This window comes from Dendrobates tinctorius, unplaced genomic scaffold, assembly GCF_039654945.1.
Source record: "Dendrobates tinctorius isolate UK_male_01 unplaced genomic scaffold, ASM3965494v1 ptg000332l, whole genome shotgun sequence".
NCBI lineage: Eukaryota > Metazoa > Chordata > Amphibia > Anura > Dendrobatidae > Dendrobates > Dendrobates tinctorius.
The window spans coordinates 5,521,911-5,542,901 of record NW_027361998.1 but is presented as its reverse complement, the minus strand read 5'-3'; the positions used below and the strand labels follow the sequence as shown (position 1 = coordinate 5,542,901).

General features: G+C 45.1%; 1 protein-coding gene across 1 annotated transcript; it reads left to right on the top strand.

Moving 5' to 3' along the window:
* Positions 1–751: 751 nt before the first annotated feature.
* On the top strand, positions 752–1,594 carry LOC141074317 (taste receptor type 2 member 119-like). The gene has a single exon (XM_073561946.1). It carries the CDS (start codon positions 752–754, stop codon positions 1,592–1,594), a length of 843 nt encoding a protein of 280 aa, XP_073418047.1.
* The last annotated feature ends 19,397 nt before the right edge of the window (positions 1,595–20,991 follow it).

The following is a 20,991-nucleotide window of genomic DNA, read 5'->3' as shown; positions in this document are numbered from 1 at the left end:
GACAAGGGCTTGGATATGTGGCTTGAAAGAGAGGGCAGAGTCGAGGATAACCCCGAGGCACTGGGCACGCGGGACTGGGGAAAGTGAGCAGCCATTGACATTGATAGATAGGTCTGGTAGAGGGGTAGAGAGAGATGGATCATGAATTCTGTTTTGTCCATGTTCAGCTTTAGAAAGTGAGCAGAGAAGAAGGCTGAGATAGCAGAAAGACATATGGGAAGATACAGAGCAGTGATAGAGTTTATGAGGGATTTATCTCCTTTTATTGAAGTTAAATTTAACAAAACAATTAGACCTGGAAAAAAGTCTAAGAGTGTAAAAACTTTTTGCAAGCACTACACAATAGGACACATGTAAAACAATTATAAATGCAGGAAATGATATTAAGCATTTAGACATTACATAGCCTTCTCAATTTTATTCATTTTTTCGGTGCTTCTTCTAGCATATAATTAAGTAGACAAGAAACTTGATGCTGCTTCCATTTTACTAAACCAAACAGCATTCAAATCTGACGATTTATTTAAGATTAGTAGTCAAATCTCATGCAAATCCTGAACAGAAAAATGTACTCCTCTTTCTACTTCCATATCATCTCGAACAAAAGCTCATACCACCTCAGCCTGTCCACTCGATGTTCGACCTAAATCCACTCACCGAAGAGGAAACTATGACTTTAAGCACATTTCTGCTGTCTATAAATTGTTTCTTGATTTTTCTGGGTTTGTTTCTTAACCTTTTCATTGTGATGATGAACATCACTTGGTGGCTGAAAGGTAAAGTCCTTCAACCCATTGACATTATCCTGACCTGCCTGGGGTCTGTGAGGATCATACTTCTCATTATGTATCTCTTCTTGGCTTCAGTTGTAGAAAAGCTTATATATATGGTTGGCCACTCGAAAAATATTTCAAGTATCATTGCTGCTGTATTATTTGTAGCCTTCTGCAGCTTGTGGTGGGGTACCATCCTTGGGGCTTTCTACTGTGTCAAGATCACAACCTACAAAAACCAGATATTCATGAAGCTCAAGATGAACATTTCAGACATGGTCCCTTGGATGCTCATCGGGTCTATGATCATTTCTTTTCTCTCCAGTCTGCCGTGTCTATGGAGCACATTTTACATGAAATTCTCCAGTAATAATGTAACAAGACCTCAATACCATGCAAAATATCTGAATTTAGTCTTCATCAACTTTACTGGAACCATTATTCCGCTCTTTATATTTTGTGTTTCCACTTATCTTCTGATTGCCTCAGTTGTAAAACACACAAAGAATATGAAAGACAATTCAGGATTTTCCAAGCCTCAACTGGAAGCCCATATAAATGCCATCATAAACATGGTGTCATTTTTGTTCCTATACCTTATTTTCTTCCTAAGCTCACTCTTGATGTTTTTGGGTTTTTATATGAAAGATGTCAACTTTATTTCCCTCTGTTGCATTGGTCTTTCCTCCTACCCAAGCCTTCACTCCATCCTGCTGATAGTCAACAATGCAAAACTTAAGAGATCCATTCTGTCTGCTTCACAAGTTTTCCTAGCAAACATGTTTTCTATCTGGAGATCTAAGAAGGCTTCTGTTGTGTGAACAAGGTACATTAGGTAGTGGTACCCAAGTGGGCACACATTTAGAAAACATTTTGGACATGTCATTATTTTTTTTCCTTCTTTCTCTCTGATTTCTCCTCTTCTCATAAATTTATTACTAAGCATATTTCATAAAAATTAATATATGCTTCATTCCAGGGGTAATTATACATGTTTGAGATTTGAATAAAAGGACATTTCTGTTGTTATTGCTATATCAGATTAGCTAACTAGAAATGAATTGTTTCAGTTTATAGTGGTTACTAGATCTCCATGATGAAAATTGTACTGCTCTTTAATTGGCAAATAAATAATTAAAGAAACTTTGGTGACATTTTTGACATTATTCAAAGAAAACAATTATTTTATCTATATATATATATAAAAATGTGCGTGTGTGTATGTGTGTGTGTATCAGCCACACCCACTCCACATAGCAACCAATCACTAAGCATCTTTCATTTCACCAGAGCTGATTAAAAGAAGCTGAACTGTGATTGGTTGCTATGAGCAACAGTTTTCCCACTCCACAACACCTCAGCAGACACTGACCGGGTGGGAGAAATCTTGCATCCCTAGGAACATAAGCTCCCAGCCATTGTCTGTCCTCCAGAAAGGAGCAGAGAGCACATGACAGAAATGAATTGCCCCCTCCTCCATTACTGGCACACTCGCATCATCAGCGGCCACACACACAGCGCCAACCAATTTGGGACTATTGGATAGAGGATGAGTGATGGGTATATGTGCACTGGACTATGTGATGGAGGATATGTATGATGGGTATATGTGCACTGGACTATGGGATGGAGGATGTATGATGGGTATATGGGCATGGGACTATGAGATGAGGATCTGTATGATGGGTATATGGGCATGAGACTACGGGATGGAGGAAATGTATGATGGTATATTGGCAGTGGACTAGGGATTGAGGATATGTGTGATGGTATATGGGCACGGGACTATGGGATGGAGGATATGTATAATAAGTACATGGGCATGGGACTATGGGATAGAGGAAATGTATGATGGGTATATGGGCACGAGACTAAGGGATGGAGGATATGTGTGATGGGTATATTTGCATGGGACTATGGGATGAAGGAAATGTATGATGGATATATGGGCACGGGACTATGAAATGGAGGATATGTATGATGGATATATGGGCATGGGACTATGGGATGGAGGATATGTATGATGGGTATATGGGCACGGGACTATGGCATGGATGATGTGTGATTGGTGTATGGACATGGGACTATAGGATGAAGGATATGTGTGATGGGTATATGGGCACGGGACTAAGGGATGGAGGATGTGTATGTGGATATATGGGCATGGGACTATGGGATGAAGGAAATGCATGATGGTATATGGGCACTGAACTATAGGATGGAGGATATGTGTAATGGGTATATGGGCAAAGGACTATAGGATAGAGGATATGTATGACGGGTATTTGGACATGGAACTATGGGATGGAAGATAAGTATGATGGGAACGGGACTATGGGATGGAGGATGTATGATGGGTATATGGGCACGGGACTATGGGATGGAAGATGTGTGATGGATATATGGGCAATGGACTATGTGATGGAGGATATGTATGATGGGTATATGGGCACGGGACTATGGGATGGAGGGTGTGTGATGGGGGTATGATGTTTTAACACATTTTATATTTATTGCCAATCTGTACATGTGATATACTGTATCTAATGTTTATGTGCATAAACTCTGCAGTCCCAGTAGTTTTCACAGTTACAGGCTAAAAATTTGTGTTATCCTGGTACCCATCTTACTGATGTTGAGAGGAATGGTTGTTGTATGGCAGTAGACCTGTAGGGGTGTTCCAAAATACAATGTGGACATTGGGAGCAAGAAAATGTACAATGCATTACATGTAACCACCACAAAGAGAACAAAATAGGTACATATAGCCTCTTAAAATATTAAGTTTAATACATTCATACAATTGAAAACAATGTATTATAAAGAGAGTAACTCAATGGAAGACCACATAAGCATAAATACATAAAAACCCAATAACACCTAAAATCACTTAAGTTATATAATTACTTGACCAAATAACTACATAAGACTATTAGTCCATGATGATAAAATCAAAGCCTTAGTGTCAGGAGATATATGCTTTGCACTAAAAAATGACATGACCAACCAGATGGTATGGTAGGTCATATAGTGTAAATGATGAATATGCCCCTGATGAAGCAAAGGTGAAACGTACGTTGGGGCACCAGGACCACATACCACATCATCTTGCCAGACATGCAAGTACTTTTTTCTACTTTTTTAGAAAAATAATAATGTGGCTGATGTGATTTATCTGGACTTTGCAAAGGCATTTTATACTGTTCCACATAACAATCTTATACTGAAACTACAGCAACTGGGACTGAGGGAAACTATATGCAGATAGATAAGGAATTGGCTAAATGACTGGAAACAAAGAGTCATCATGAATGCTACATTCTCTAAATGGGATTTAGTAAGCAGTGGGGACTGCGTGGATCTGTACTGGGAGCTTTGGGGTGCCTCAGGGATCTGTGTTAGGACCTATATTTTTTAATCTCTTTAGTAATTACCTTGTGGATGAGATTCATAGCAAAGTGTCAGTTTTTGTTGATGACACCAAACTACAGTTGTGCTCAAAAGTTTACATACCCTGGCAGAATTTTTACTCTCTTGGCCTTTTTTCAGAGAATATGAATGATAATACCAAAACATTTTCTCCACTCATGGTTAGTTGTTGGGTGAAGCCATTTATTGTCAGACTACTGTGTGTTCTCTTTTTAAATCATAATAACAACCCAAAATATCCAAATGATCCTGATCAAAAATTTACATACCCCATTTCTTAGTAATGTTAATTGCCCTCTCTAATAGCAATGACAGCTTGAAGTCTTTTGTGGTAGTTGTGGATGCGGTTCTTTATTTTCTCAGATGGTAAAGCTGACCACTTTTCTTGGCAAAAAGCCTCCAGTTCCTGTAAATTCCTGGGCTGTCTAGCATGAACTGTGCGCTTGAGATCTCCCCAGAGTGGCTCATTGATATTGAGGTCAGGAGACTGAGATGGCCACTCAAAAACCTTCACTTTGTTCTGCTGTAGCCAATAACCGATTCATCTTGGCCTTTGGCTTTTGATGGTTGTCATGTTGGAACATCCAAGTACGTCCCATGCGCAGCTTCCGGGCTGACCATTGCAAATTTACCTCCAGTATTTGCTGATAATCTTTCCTTCAACTTTGACCAAGTATCCTCTGCCTTTGTAGCTCATATATCCCCAAAACATCAGCGATCCACCTCTGCGCTTTACAGTAGGAATGGTGTTCCTTTCTTTATAGGCCTTGGTGACCTCTCTCCAAATGGAACATTTATGGTTTTAGCCAAAAATTTCACTCCAAATTACCTTGTTTTAGAATTTTTGAGGCTTGTCTCTGTGCTGTTTTGCGTATTGTGGGTGAGATACTTTGTGAAATTTTCACAGTAAGGGCTTTCTGGTGACTGTACCATGCAGCCGATTTTTCTTCAAGTGCCTCCTTCTTGTGCATCTTGAAACAGCCACACTAGTTTTTATAGAGTCCTGTATATCAGCTGATATTATTTGTGGGTTTTTCTTTGCATCCCGAACAATTTTCATGGTAGTTGTGGATAACATTTTTGTTGATCTATCTGAACATGGTTTTGCTTTTACAGAGCCCCTGATTTTCCATTTGTTAAGCACAGTTTGAATGCTGCTGACTGGCATTATGAATTCCTTGGATATCTTTTTGTATCCGTTTCCTGTTTTATACAGTTCAACTAACTTTTCCCGTAGATGCGTTGACAATTGTTTTGCTTTCCCAATGCCTCACAATCCAGAAGCATCAGTGGCTGGATGAAAGATGCTAGAGTTTGTCTGGATCCCATAAACTCATTCAGCTTTTATGCATACACACACACTGATTTCAAGCAAATAAGTCTCAGATAAGGATGTTATCTTTAGTAGCCATTCAAACCCATTTGTGTCAACTTCTGTGCATGTTATCAGGTCAAAATCACCAGGGTATGTGAACTTTTGATCAAGGTCATTTGGATGTTTTTGGTTTTCATTATGATTTAAAAAGAGAAAACACAGTAGTTTGACAATAAATGGCTTCTAACTTCATCGAACCATGAATGGAGAAAAAGTTTTGGTATCATCATTCATATTCTCTGAAAAAAGGCCAGGAAAGGAAAATTTCTGCCGGGGTATGTAAACTTTTGAGCACAACTGTATATGCTACCAAAATGTAACAGAAAGCACCTAATACTCTATGGATAAATAATTGAGTCCAGAAGAATTTTTCAAAGTTCTTTTTGATTGGTATTTCCCACCGTCATGTAACAGAAAGCACCTAATGTTCCATGGTCACTAATTGAAATCAGACAATATTTTCAATTTTTTTTTAAGTGTTATATACCACTGAAATTTTACACAAAGCATGTGATACTGTATGGATAACTAGTTGAATCCAGAAAAAAAAATTCAAAACTTTTTTGGATTAGTATTTACAACCCTAATGTCAAAGAAAGCACCTAATACCCTATCGATGACTTATTGAATCCAGACACAAATTTTTAACACAACAAAGCATGCAATACACTATGGATCACTAATTGAAACCAGGCAATATTTTCAACATTTTTTGGAGTTTTTTATACCACTGAAATGTAATACAAAGCATGTAATAATGTATGGATGAGAAATTGAATCTAGACAAATTTTTTAAATCTTATTTGGATTGTTACCTACTGTCATAATGTAGCATAAACTGTGTAAAACTGTATGAATGACTAATTGAATCCAGAATTTTTGTTTTTTACTTAAATATTTAGACATTTTAGTTGATGTACTTGCACACTTATAAAGGATTTGCAGAAAATACAAAGGCAGGAAAAAATTATAAGGAGGGTCAGCCATAGACCCCAGAAAGGAAACAACTGGCAGGCTTCATTCAAATATTTTTAAAGTTTAGCTGCTGTACTCCTACACTCATAAAGGAGGGTAATACAGTAATCCTCCTCAAGTGTCCGCTACTTCTTCTCCTTCCTTGGGATGCAGGGGGACTGCTTCTACTGTACCTGCATCCTGGAGCCTGATTCCCAGGTGCCTGGGCTGTAAATGGTAAAACTTTGTATAGTGCCAGAGCCCTGAAAAGTAGAAATAAGTGACAGCCCCCGTGTGACCTGCCTGTTCCCGCAAAGGAGATGGGGAACTCTAAGGACAGTCCAATTTCTCATGGGTGCTAGTAGACTCATCTCGAGACACCTCTAAGAGTTTTTCCCTGGCCATCACACCCATCACATATCAGCAATGTTGACCCTCTATTTCGAGGAAAATGACCCTGGTTCCAATAGTCAGCTCTTGCAGCTTTTGAAACAAGTATTCTGTCTCCACTGATTGCTGCTTGAATACTGCCAGTCATACGTAATGACCTCCACCTAGGATGCCAACTGTTGGTATCTTATGTCTAGAGTGAACACATGCATTTCTCCAAGCCTGGTTTGCCCAGGACCTGCAATCTGTTTACCAGTTCCTGCATTTTGGCTCTCCCATCTGCAGTCCGCAAGAACTCCAGCAGTGAAGGCTGCAGTTTCGGTTCGGTCCTTTGTGGTTCCAGAAAAGCAGACAGTTCCAGATCACAGTCTCCTGCCACCTTCACTTTCTAGCCACCTTGGTCTAGCTCCATCATTCCTCTAGTCACTCTTTCAACAGTTTCGCTTGTTTCTGCCATCTACGGCGCCCACATTACATGTATGACTAATGGAATATAGAAAAAAATTAAAAGATTTATTAGAGTGTAATAGAACGCAGAAATGTACCATAAAGTATGCATTACTGTATGGATGAGAAATTGAATCCATAAATTATTTTCAATGGTTTTTTTGGAGCTTTACATACCAACAAAATGTAACACCAGCCAAGTATAATCTATGGATGAATCCAGAAAAACTTTTCAACCTTTTTTTGGAGCGAAATGTAACATAGAAATGTACCACATAGCATGAAATACTGTATGGATGAAACATTGAATTCAGAAACATGTTTCAATGTTTTTTTGCAGTGTTATATGCCACCAAAATGCAGCACAAAGCACATAATACTCTATGGATGAGTAGTTCATTCCTGAAAAAATTTACAATGCTGCTTTGCAGTGTACCACAGAGTATGTAATACTCTATGGATGAGTAATTCAATCCTGAAAAAAAATCAAACCTTTTTTATAGTTTTATATACCAGAGAAATGTACCACAAACACATAATACACTATAAATGAGTAACTGAAACAAGAAAAAAAACAGTAAAACAGTTTCAATTCTGTTTTGCAGTGTTATAAACCAGGAAAATGTACAACAGAGCACATAATACTGCATAAATGAATCATTAAATCCAGGGAAAAAAAATCATCTTTTTTGGAGTGTTATATAACAAAGAAATGTACCACGAAGCATGTAATACTGTATGGATAAGTAATTGATTCCAGAAATTTTTTTCAATTTTTTTCACTCTTTTTTGGAATGTTACATGCCACAGAAAAATTTTTGCAGTGTAAGGGTATGTGCACATGTTGCGGATCGCTCTGCGGAATATTCTGCGCGGAATCTGCATCTCTTGGCAGAATTCGCAGGTCAAAATCTGCGTCCTTTAAGGCTATGTGCACACGCTGCAGATTGGTCTGCAGATTTTTTTATCTGCGGAACCGCAGGTAAAACCGCAGGTAAAATGACCTGCAGTTTTACCTGCGGATTGGCCTGCGGTTTTCCCTGCGGTTTATCACCTCTACAATGGAGGAGATGGTAAACCGCAGCAGAATCCGCAGAAAAGAATTGACATGTCATTTCTTTCTGCGGATTCAAAACCGCAGCTTTTCTGCAGTTAAAAATCCGCAGCATGTGCACAGAAAATTGTAAATCCCATAGGATTACATGCTACTGTACACTGTCTGCAGAACTGCTGCAGTTCTGCTGCGGCCAAAACCGCAGCGGAACCGCAGCACAAACCGCAGCGTGTGCACATTGCCTTATGCGGATTTCCTGTGGATTTCTTGCGGATTTCTTGCGGACTTTTTGTGGATTTGGCATGCGTTTTTACACCTGCGGATTCCTATAATGGAATGGGTGTAAAAACGCTGTGGAATCCGCACAAAGAATTGACATGCTGCGGAAAAAAAATGCTGCGTTTCCGCATGGATTTTTCCGCAGCATGTGCACAGCAATTTTTTTCCCCATAAAATTACATTGCACTGTAAATCACTTGCGGATCTGCAGCGAATCCGCAGCAGCAAATCCGGTGCAGATCCACAGCAAATCCGCAACGTGTGCACATACCCTTATAGAAAATAGATTTTAGCGTGCACTCAGTTCAGGCAATAACAAGGTACTGGTGTAACGGACCAATGGCCCTTATTATAGGATAGCATATAATTCACGGCACACTCACATGGATTATTATGCCAAAGTAACTGAATTTTTTATTTACACATAATCTGGGAGCGTAACAGAATAATGCAGGGGAAGCGATATATAACGTTTCGGCTCCACTGGAGCCTTTAACAACAAATCGCTTATTCCAATGCCAAATAGAAGGAGGATTGGAGAAAAGGGGTGAAGTCCCCTGTGGTGTCACACTGATACTAGTCAAATGTCAATGTCCATACAGGGATGCCTGATCACCATTATCTGCAGGGGTTAACATCCAAAGCAGCGCTCCCGCGCCTGGCTGAGTCGGCGTGTTTTTTTTTTCCACATACCCTTATATACCACCAAAATGTACTACAGAGCACATAATTCTACATGGATGAGTAATTGAATCCAGAACTATTCTTAAATGCTTTTTTAGTGTTGTATACCAAAAAATGTACCACAAAGCACATAAACACTCTATGGATGAGTATTTGAAACGAGAAACATTTTTCAACCCCTTATATGAGTGTTATGTAACACAAAGTATGTAATACTCTATGGATGAGTAATTGAATCCATAAAAATTTTACAGTTTTGCAGCACTTTTTTGTAGTGTAATAAACCATTAAAATGTATATTAGAGCACATAATACTGTATGGATGTGCAACTGAATCCAGAAAAATAGTCAACACTTTTTGGAGTGTTACATACCACAACAATGCACCACAAAGCACAAAATATTCTATAGATGAAAATGTAGTCAATTTTTCACCCCCTCAAAAAATGTGGTCACGTGCAGCTTATCATGCTGCTGCGATTCAGATAAGGTGCAGGCTCCACAAGATTGCAGTAGCGTGGAAGCAGGACTGCACCTAAGCAGAGCTGGCCTGCAGTACAGCAGCAAGGCTACCACAGATGGCAGCAGAGTAGTAAAACTAGCTGGGTCAAATCCTAGACTGTAGTGAAGTACCAAAGGAATAAGCAAACTCACAGTCAGGGACAAGCCAGAGAATCAGCAATGGTCAGAAGCAGATAAGATAAAGACAAAAGACAGAAGCAGGTCAGTATGTAAGCCAAGTCAAAACCAGGAAGTCAGCACACTAAAGGCAAACACTGAGTCAGGACAGCAATAGGGGAAAACAGAGACAAAGGATCAGATAGGAAATGTAGCAAGACCAATCAGAGCAATCAGAGTCATCTACAGCAGCCCTAAGCAGGAACTATAACTGACATCGCCTGCAGGAAGCAGCGGAGATAAAGAGCAAACCTGAACCCAGACTGAGGCTGAGAAAGGTTAACCCCTTCAAGACCAGACCGGGAAAAAAGGAAAACAGGACTCCAACACTGGTCTGAATCATGACAGTGCCCTCCTCTCAAGGGGGGCCATCAGGACCCTGGTTTCCCAGGATACCGGGCATCAAACACCTGAACCAATCGATCAGCATGAACTGATCGCACTGGGCTCCAGGATCGATCCTCAGGACCCTAGCCCCTCCAAAGGACCAAATACTGCAGGGAACTGCAGACCATGTGCAAATCCACAATCCGTTCCACCTCATACTCCATCTGCCCATCCACAGAAACCAGAGGTGGAAGGGATGGAGGCCCATCAGAGGAAGGTACGAATGACTTCAGGAGAGACTTATGGAACACATTGAGGATCCGCAGTGACTGAGGTAAACGTAGGAGAAAGGCAACTGGATTGACAACCTCAATTACCTCATAAGGACCTATAAACCTGGGACCCAGCTTAGCGGAAGGAATTTTCAGCCGAATGTTCTTGGTAGACAACCTTATCTCCCATCAGGAACATGGGTCCTGTAGATCGTCGCTTATCCGCAACCTGTTTTTGTTTGCACTGAGCTTCTCCAATGTTCCTCTGGACCTCCTTCCATACCTCCCTCAGCCGCTGAATGGCCAAATCAGCCCCAGGACACCCCGATTCTATCCTGGAAAACTCAGCCACTGGTAACAAAGAGCATCAATCATCCTTTTGGGACGTGGCTAGACACTGCCAAATTTGTTCAAGAGCCTGATTGTCCTCTCGGTCTGACCATTGTGTTGGGGTGATAGGTATTACTTTGACCTTCTCGGCCTAACCTTTTACAAAAATCCCTACAGACTTGGACACAAATTGTACCCCCCATCTAAAACCACATTCAAAGGCACACCATGCAATTGCACCACATGCTAACCAAACAACATAGAAAGAGTTTCAGCATTAGGCAGTACCACCAAACGTACAAAATGCGCCTGTTTACTAGTGTTGAGCATTCCGATACCGCAAGTATCGGGTATCGGCCGATATTAGCGGTATCGGAATTCCGATACTTTTGTCATATCGGATTGCGGAATCGGAATCGGAAGTTCCCATCATGCTATGAGCCTGCTTGCTTTGATTAAGCCAATGGGAATCCTCCGAAGTGTGGGCACATCCTGTTAGGCATGTAGGCATGTTAACTATTGGCATGGCTGTGATTGGCTGCCGAAATGATGTCATGATGCACTATAAAAGCCACTAGTAGTAGACAGCGGAGCCTTTCTGCAGCCTTTCAGTGCTAGTGTCCACTTTGCTGCACTGTTCACGGCTGTCTGAGAGGTCTCTGACTGTGTGTGAGTGCAGCTCACGCTGAGTAGTGTGTCCTGCAGCTACGTCTGGTTGTAGGACGCTCAGCGTGTCACTGCCTCACACATTTTTCTTTTATTGCAGCTCATTTTTTCTTCTATTAGTGTGCATCCATCTGTCTCCATCTACGGTGGTTGCAAACACTATATAGGAGTACACAGCGGAGCCTTTCTGCAGCCTGTCAGTGCCAGTGCCCACTTAGCTGCACTGTTCACGGCTGTCTGAGAGGTCTCTGACTGTGTGTGAGTGCAGCTCACGCAGAGTAGAGTGTCCTGCAGCTACGTCTGGTTGTAGGACGCTCAACGTGCGTCACTGCCTCACACATATTTGTCTTTGAGTGCAGCTCATTTTTTCTTCTCCTATTAGTGTGCATCCATCCGTATCCATCAACATTGGTTGGTTGCAAACACTATATAGGAGTAGATAGAGGAGCCTTTTTTTCTGGCTTGTGCCCTGCCGGCGCAGCCAGATTGGTATTACCCAATTTTTTTGGAGCCTCATCTTTTGCATTGTAGGTTACCTGCCTGCATTGTAATAGCTCCAAAAAGTTGGTGATACTATCAGTTTCAATTCTTTGTTCACATACTTTGAGTTTGTTTCCAACAAAGAAACCACAAAAAAAGTTCACCAAACACTACATTTGGAACTTGTGTAGGCCACATCAGCTCCTATTAAAGTGTAGTCCACACACACACACTTCATAAAATTAGTGTTTCTTGTACCTGTAACCAGCTGTTCAGGAATAAGCACACTAAGGCCCCCCTTTGTACTTTTCTGCCTATCTTAAGCAGTCTGGCAAGATGAAGAAGGCAGGGAGTAAGGCGCGTGGGCGTGGGCGTGGAGTTTCAGCAGGGAGAGGACGTGGGGATTCTGCAGGGAGAGGACGTGGGGATTCTGCAGGTAGAGGACGTGGGGATTCTGGGCCTGCTGCGGGCACCAGTGGATCAGCATCCCCCAATTTTAGCAGGCAACAGTCCTTTATGCGCAGCTTTGTAGGACTTCAACGTACCCCACTGCTGCGGGAGGAACAAATTGAAGCCGTTGTCGGATGGATGGCAGCTAACGCATCGACTTCAATTACTTCCACATCCTCTCAGGGCCAGAGCACCGAAGAGCAACCATCTGTCTCTTCACCACCTGCCAAAGTGCCCAGGCCGTCAGAGAGACATGGACAGGAGCCATCACAGGAGCAGCATTCCTGAATGTGAAGAAGAGGGAGTATGCAGTGATGCGCAACTTCTTTGTCCCTCTGAATCTGAAGAGGCGAGTGGGCCAGTGCCTATGGTCAGCACACCTCAGTACGCATCAGATGATGACGAGACTCAGTTGCCACTTTCTGGTGCGTACGGTGCTGGCGAGACAACCCCGGAGAAGCAGCTGTTTGAAGAGGGGAGGGAAGATGATGAGGTCCTTGACCCATCATGGCATGAGGAACAGGAAGGTGGTGGGAGCAGCTCGGAGGAAGAGATTCCCCTACCGGCCAAAACAGGAGGCAGAGGGAGGGGGAAGACTTGGTTGCCTGTACCCTCCACTTCGGCACCCGTTAGGAGCATTCCTCATTCCAAAGGCAAAACGGGCGCTCCCAAGAGTTGCAGTGCGTGGTCCTTTTTTGACACAGTTGCAGATGACATTTGCTTTGTCAAATGCAAGCTGTGTCATCAGATAGTCAAAAGAGGGAGAAATGTCAGCAACCTCAATACCACAAATATGTAGAAACATGTGCGCACCAAGCACGAGTTGGAGTTGCAGAGACACCCTGAAGACGTAGGCCAATGTACAGCACCACCTACCACCTCTTCAGTTCGTGTTGGGGCCTCTTCCTCCAGCTCACGCACTGCTGGTTCGGCTTCCTCACAGGATCGCCAAGGAAGAACCTCTGCCACTGTTGTCCGGAGACCCTGTCAGATTCCACCCATAGCAGCACGTTCCCATCCATCACAGCCATCGGTAGCACAGGCATGGGATAAAAGGCGCCCTTACTCGGCAAACCTTCCCCGAGCACAGTCTCTGAATGCTGGCATTGCCAAACTTCTGGCAGTTGAAATGCTGTTATTCAGGCTGGTGGACACTGACACCTTCCGGGACTTAATGGCATTGGCAGTCCCCCAATACAACGTGCCCAGCTGCTTTTATTTCAGCAGGCGAGCCGTCCCTGCCCTGCAGAAACATGTTGAGGGCAAAAAAAAACATGCGCTACTAAATGCCGTTAGTAGCAAGGTCCACCTGACCACCGATGAGTGGACCAGTAACCATGGACAGGGACGATACCTTTCCCTCACTGCCCACTGGGTCAATGTTGTGGTGCCGGGTACAGATCTGGAGAGTGGCGCTGTACGTGTTCTTCCAACGCCACGGATTGCAGGACTCCAGTCTGTACACATAGACTCCTCCTCCTACTCAAGTTCCTCAGAAACAGCAGAGCAGGAGCCTGTTACGACCGATATGAGCACAGCCGTGGCCAAACGTCAACAGGCTGTACTCAAATTAATTTCTTTGGGGAATCGAAGCCACACAGCGCAGGAGCCATGGAATGCTATCAAGCTGGAGAGCGATGTGTGGTTTGGGCCAGCGAATCTCCAGCCGGGCTTGGTAGTGTGTGACAATGGCCAAAATCTGGTGGCAGCTCTTGGCCTAGGCAACCTCACACACATCCCATGTCTGGCACATGTGCTTAACTTGGTCGTGCAGAGCTTTCTGAGGGACTATCCGGATCTTGATGCACTGTTGCACAAGGTCCGCATAGAGTACGCTCACTTGTGGCGTTCCAGCATGGCAAGATCGCGCCTCGTTGCTCTGCAGCGACGATTTGGCCTTCCAGAACATTGCATCATATGTGACCTACCCACCCGGTGGAATTCAACGTTACATATGTTGGAGCGGTTGCGTGAGCAGCAGGCAGCAGTCATGGAGTACCAGCTGCATCAGGCGCAAACAAGTCGCACTGTGCGCCGTTCACACTTCAGCACCATTGAGTGGGCCTCTATGAAGGACATCTGCCTCGTTTTGCGTGCCTTCGATGAATCCACGCGGATGGCGAGTGCAGATGATGCACTAGTCAGCATGACTGTCCCCCTTATCTGCCTGCTTCAACAAACACTGCAAGCACTAAGGGATGAGGTTTCGGAAGAGGTGGAGGATGAGGAGTCCCAAATGCCATCTGCTTCTGGACAGTCTGCGCTACGTGTTTCCTCACAAAGGCCTAGGCAGGGGACACTTTGTGAGGAGGATGAGGAGGAGTCGATGGAGGAGGAAGACATCTCTCCAGAGGAGGGAGGTACACAAACCTCTACTCAGTATGTACAGCGAGGGTGGGGTGATGCAGAGCAGGCCGAGGTCACGCCTCAAACAGGGGACAGCGGTTCTTTGGCAGTTGGGAGTCTGCAGCACATGGTTGATTTCATGCTGCAGTGCCTGAGAAACGACCACCGCATCGCCCACATTCTCGTCTCGGCTGATTATTGGGTGTACACCCTCCTAGATCCTCGCTACCGGGACAGCGTACAAAGGCTCATACCAACGTTGAACCAGGAGCGTAAACTGCGGGAGTACGAAGAGTCACTGGTGCAGTCCATAATGTTTTCCATTCCACCCGACAGCATTGTTGCTAGTGCTTTACAAAGCAGCTCTGTGCGTCGAGGCAGTGGAGGAAACTCTGCACAAAGAGGGAGCAGAGGCAGCGCCGCAGCACAAGGCAAGACCACTATGGCCCAAATGTGGCAAAGTTTTGTGTGTCCACCACAATTGTCTACACCATCAGCGACGCCTCGAGTCAGCAGGAGGCAACGCTTCCGTCAGATGGTGTCAGACTACATGTCTTGCCCTGTCACTGTACTCCCAGATGGCTCTTCCCCCTTCAAGTTTTGGGTCTCTAAGCTGGATACATGGCCAGAGCTTAGCCAGTATGCATTGGAGGTGCTGGCTTGCCCTGCTGCCAGTGTATTATCGGAACGTGTCTTTAGTGCCGCAGGTGGTGTACTAACAGACCGTCGCACGCGACTATCTTCCGATAATGTTGACCGGCTGACTTTTCTGAAAATGAACAAGGCCTGGATCTCCAAAGACTTTGCCATTCCTCTTACACACTAAATTAGTGGTTGGCAACTGTATCCAGGTCTGCTGGTGTGTTCATTTTTCTACCACCTGAACTATAATCCCTGTGCTTCAACACAGCCAGTTGTCGCTCAGATGTGTCATCTGCACAGAGAAACACACTAGCTCCTGTGTTAGTGGGGTTCAGTAACGCCAGCTGACCCCCTGCTGTGTGGACGGCAAAGTCACCAGCTCCATCAACATTCAAACCACTACTGATTTTTAACCGTGCCCAACTTAGGTCTCTGGCTCCACTGTCTCTACTATTTCCCCTGACCTCCAACCCCGCCATCTACATCTCTGAAGTGGCGTCAGCACAATCTACACTTGTTCCTGTGTTCCTGTGGCTCAGTCCCATCAGTTTATCCCCTGATGTGTGTCCGGCAAGGTCTCCTGCTCTGTCCACATTCCCATAACCAGTAGTGGGAATGAGGACAGAGCTGGCGAACTTGCCGGACAAAGATCCGGGGATCAACTGACGGGACTGAGCACCAGTAACACAGGAACAAGTGTAGATTGTGCTGACGCCACTTCAGAGATGTAGCTGGCGGGGTTGGAGGCCAGGGTAAATAGTAGAGACAGTGGAGCCAGAGGCCTAAGTGGAGCATGGTTAGAATCAGTAGTAGTCAACAACCTCCATAAAAACCGCTGCCCATTGGCCTCTGCATGCGGCATGCGTAATCCTGGGCTCCAACAGTGTCAGTTGGTGTTCAGAAGTGTCGTCTCCACAGAGCCAAACACATCCGTTCAAGTGTTAGTGGGGTTCAGCACTGCCAGTTAGAGTTGAGCGATACCAGCCGATACTTGAAAATATCGGATCGGAATGGATCGGCCGATCTTAAAAAAAAGTATCGGTATCGCCGATTCCGATACCGGGAACCAATGCAAGTCAATGGGGCCAAAATATCGGAATTAAAAAAAACCCTTTCTTTCCTTGTAGGTTAATTCTACATGAAGAAAAACAACTAAGAATAATGTAGAATGTATTGTGGGAGGTGGAGGAGACATTAAAGCCTTAGAGGTTTAGCCCAATCAAATGGAATAGCAGGAATTAAACTTTTTTTTTAAAGACGTTAGGAGTTACAAAGATATTGACTATGTTAGCCTCATTTATATTTTGCCAGACATGTATGTCTTCTTCTTCTTTCTTCTTTCTTCTTCTTTCTTATTCTTCTTCCTTTTTTTACCTTCTTCTTCTTCTTCTTCTTATTCCTTTTTTTACATTCTTCTTCTGCTTCTTCCTTTTTTTACATTCTTCTACTTCCTTTTTTACATTCTTCTTCTTATTCCTTTTTTTACATTCTTCTTCTTCTTCCTTTTTTTAAATTCTTCTACTTCCTTTTTTACATTCTTCTTCTTCCTTTTCTTACATTCTTCATATTCTTCTTATTCAACAATTATTATTCTACATATTCAACTTCTTCATCTTCTTCCTATTCTTCTTCATCATATTCTTGTTTGTGTCAGGCATTCCTGTAGTTGTTATCTAGAAAAGTTAGAAGTTTACACCTTCCGTTCTGCCTGTCACAAAAGATTTACAACAGGATTTGTCCGCGTTCAGTTTGGCCTGCAGCAGCAGGCCTTTTCCAGGGGCACCACGAGGAGGAACGGACTCACTCCCATACACTGCTTAGTCTTCTTCTGCTTATAAATAAGATAATATCATTTGCTCAGAGTATTAGTCTTATGCTTAATGTTCTTCTGCTTTGTTTTTTTATGCTTCTTTGTCTTCTCTCTCTTGTTGTTCTGCATCTTGGTGGTTGTCTTCCTGTTCTTTGTCCTCTTGAACCAGCTGACGGTACTGGCACCCGGAGGGGCCGCAGAAGGAACAAGAGCCAATGGCACTACCGAGGACCAGCTGACGGTGCTGGAACCCGGTTACTAAGCAGGAGGTACCTGTGCTACAAAGCACTACCAAGGACCAGCAGACGTTGCCGGAACTCGGATACCGAGATGGAGGCACCTAGGCCAAAGGCTCTGACGAGAACCAGCTGACGGTGCTGGAACCCGGAGGGGTAGCAGAAGCTGCAAGAGCAAATGGAAATAGCGAGGACCAGCTGACAGTGTTGGCACCCGGAGGGGCAGCAGAAGGAATAAGAGCCAATGGCACAACCGAGGACCAGCTGACGGTGCTGGAACCCGGTTACTAAGCAGGAGGTACCTGTGCTACAAAGCACTACCAAGGACCAGCAGACGTTGCCGGAACTCGGATACCGAGATGGAGGCACCTAGGCCAAAGGCTCTGACGAGAACCAGCTGACGGTGCTGGAACCCGGAGGGGTAGCAGAAGCTGCAAGAGCAAATGGAAATAGCGAGGACCAGCTGACAGTGCTGGCACCCGGAGGGGCAGCAGAAGGAATAAGAGCCAATGGCACAACCGAGGACCAGCTGACGGTGCTGGAACCCGGTTACTAAGCAGGAGGTACCTGTGCTACAAAGCACTACCAAGGACCAGCAAACGTTGCCGGAACTCGGATACCGAGATGGAGGCACCTAGGCCAAAGGCTCTGACGAGAACCAGCTGACGGTGCTGGAACCCGGAGGGGTAGCAGAAGTTACCCCTGAAAAGCAAAGTTGGCATGCCGCAAGCTGGCCGCAGTTACCGAATCACACAGTACAACAGGGGGTGCTTGTCCTACTGGCACTACGGAACAAGCCTTTCTTACCAGAACCCGCAGTCCACATAGGAAGCACCTAAACTGCTGGCACCCTAGCCTCGGCTAACCCAACCGCAACACGACATGGCAACTTGGGGTGGCAAACTGACATTAACACTTCCCGGAAACAGCAGGCAGGGCTGGAACCAAGCTGGGCAGGAGGGAGTACCCGTGCCAAAGTCAGTTATGAGCAGCAACTGGCGATGTTGGAGCCCAGGGACAAGCACTTAGCAGGCTGAGGCCTGATGTGCTGTCAATTGGGAGGCAGCAGGACAGATTGCCATCAAAACAGCAGGGGAACAGCTGACGTTACTGAACCCCACAAACACAGGAGCTAGTGTTTTACTCTGTGAAGACGGCACTTCCGAGCAACAACTGGCTGTGTTGAAGCCCAGGGACAAGCACGGAGCAGGCTGAGGCTGCATTGAAGAAATTTTAAGATCGGTTGTAGACTTCTACTAATTTTAACCAAGCTCCACTTAGGCCTGTGGCTTCACTGATTTTCGTATTTCCCCTGTCCTCCAACCCCGCCAGTTACAGCTCCGAAGTGGCGTCTGCACAATCCACACTTCTTCCTGTGTAACAGGTGTTCAGTCACGTCAGTTAATCCCCTGATGTGTGTCCGGCAATGTCGCCTGCTCTGTCCATATTCCCATAACTACTTTCAGCTGTTTGAAGAGGGGAGGGAAGACGATGCGGTCCTTGACCCATCATGGTGTGACGAACAGGAAGGTGGTGGGAGCAGCTCGGAGGAAGAGATTCCCCTACCGGCCAAAACAGGAGGCAGAGGGAGGGGGAAGACTTGGTTGCCTGTACCCTCCACTTCGGCACCCGTTAGGAGCATTCCTCATTCCAAAGGCAAAACGGGCGCTCCCAAGAGTTGTAGTGCGTGGTCCTTTTTTGACACAGTTGCAGATGACATTTGCTTTGTCAAATGCAAGCTGTGTCATCAGATAGTCAAAAGAGGGAGAAATGTCAGCAACCTCAATACCACAAATATGTGGAAACATGTGCGCACCAAGCACGAGTTGGAGTTGCAGAGACACCCTGAAGACGTAGGCCAACGTACAGCACCACCTACCACCTCTTCAGTTCGTGTTGGGGCCTCTTCCTCCAGCTCACGCACTGCTGGTTCGGCTTCCTCACAGGATCGCCAAGGAAGAACCTCTGCCACTGTTGTCCGGAGACCCTGTCAGATTCCACCCATAGCAGCACGTTCCCATCCATCACAGCCATCGGTAGCACAGGCATGGGATAAAAGGTGCCCTTACTCGGCAAACCATCCCCGAGCACAGTCTCTGAATGCTGGCATTGCCAAACTTCTGGCAGTTGAAATGCTGTCATTCAGGCTGGTGGACACTGACACCTTCCGGGACTTAATGGCATTGGCAGTCCCCCAATACAACGTGCCCAGCCGCTTTTATTTCAGCAGGCGAGCCGTCCCTGCCCTGCAGAAACATGTTAAGGGCAAAATATAACATGCGCTACTAAACGCCGTTAGTAGCAAGGTCCACCTGACCACCGATGCGTGGACCAGTAACCATGGACAGGGACGATACCTTTCCCTCACTGCCCACTGGGTCAATGTTGTGGTGCCGGGTACAGATCTGGAGAGTGGCGCTGTACGTGTTCTTCCAATGCCACGGATTGCAGGACTCCAGTCTGTACACATAGACTCCTCCTCCTACTCAAGTTCCTCAGAAACAGCAGAGCAGGAGCCTGTTACGACCGATATGAGCACAGCCGTGGCCAAACGTCAACAGGCTGTACTCAAATTAATTTCTTTGGGGAATAATAATAATAATAATAATAATAATCTTTATATAGCGCTAACATATTCCGCAGCGCTTTACAGTTTGCACACATTTTCATCACTGTCCCCGATGGGGGCTCACAATCTAAATTCCCTATGAGGATGTCTTTGAAGTGTGGGAGGAAACCGGAGTCCCCGGAGGAAACCCACGCAAACACGGGGAGAACATACAAACTCGTTGCAGATGTTGTCCTTGGTGGGATTCGAACCCAGGACCCCAGCGCTGCAAGGCTGCAGCGCTAACCACTGAGCCACCGTGCTGCCCTGAATCGAAAGCCACACAGGAGCTCTGGAATGCTATCAAGCTGGAGAGCGATGTGTGGTTTGGGCCAGCGAATCTCCAGCCGGGCTTGGTAGTGTGTGACAATGGCCGAAATCTGGTGGCAGCTCTTGGCCTAGGCAACCTCACACACATCCCATGTCTGGCACATGTGCTTAACGTGGTCGTGCAGAGCTTTCTGAGGGACTATCCGGATCTTGATGCACTGTTGCACAAGGTCCGCATAGAGTGCGCTCACTTGCGGCGTTCCAGCACGGCAAGATCGCGCCTCGCTGCTCTGCAGCGACGATTTGGCCTTCCGGAACATCGCATCATATGTGACCTACCCACCCAGTGGAATTCAACGTTACATATGTTGGAGCGGTTGTGTGAGCAGCAGGCAGCAGTCATGGAGTACCAGCTGCATCAGGCGCAAACAAGTCGCACTGTGCGCCGTTCACACTTCAGCACCATTGAGTGGGCCTCTATGAAGGACATT

Excerpts from the sequence above, each read along its gene's own strand:
- LOC141074317 (XM_073561946.1), top strand. The coding sequence starts at position 752 with ATGAACATCACTTGGTGGCTGAAAGGTAAAGTCCTTCAACCCATTGAC.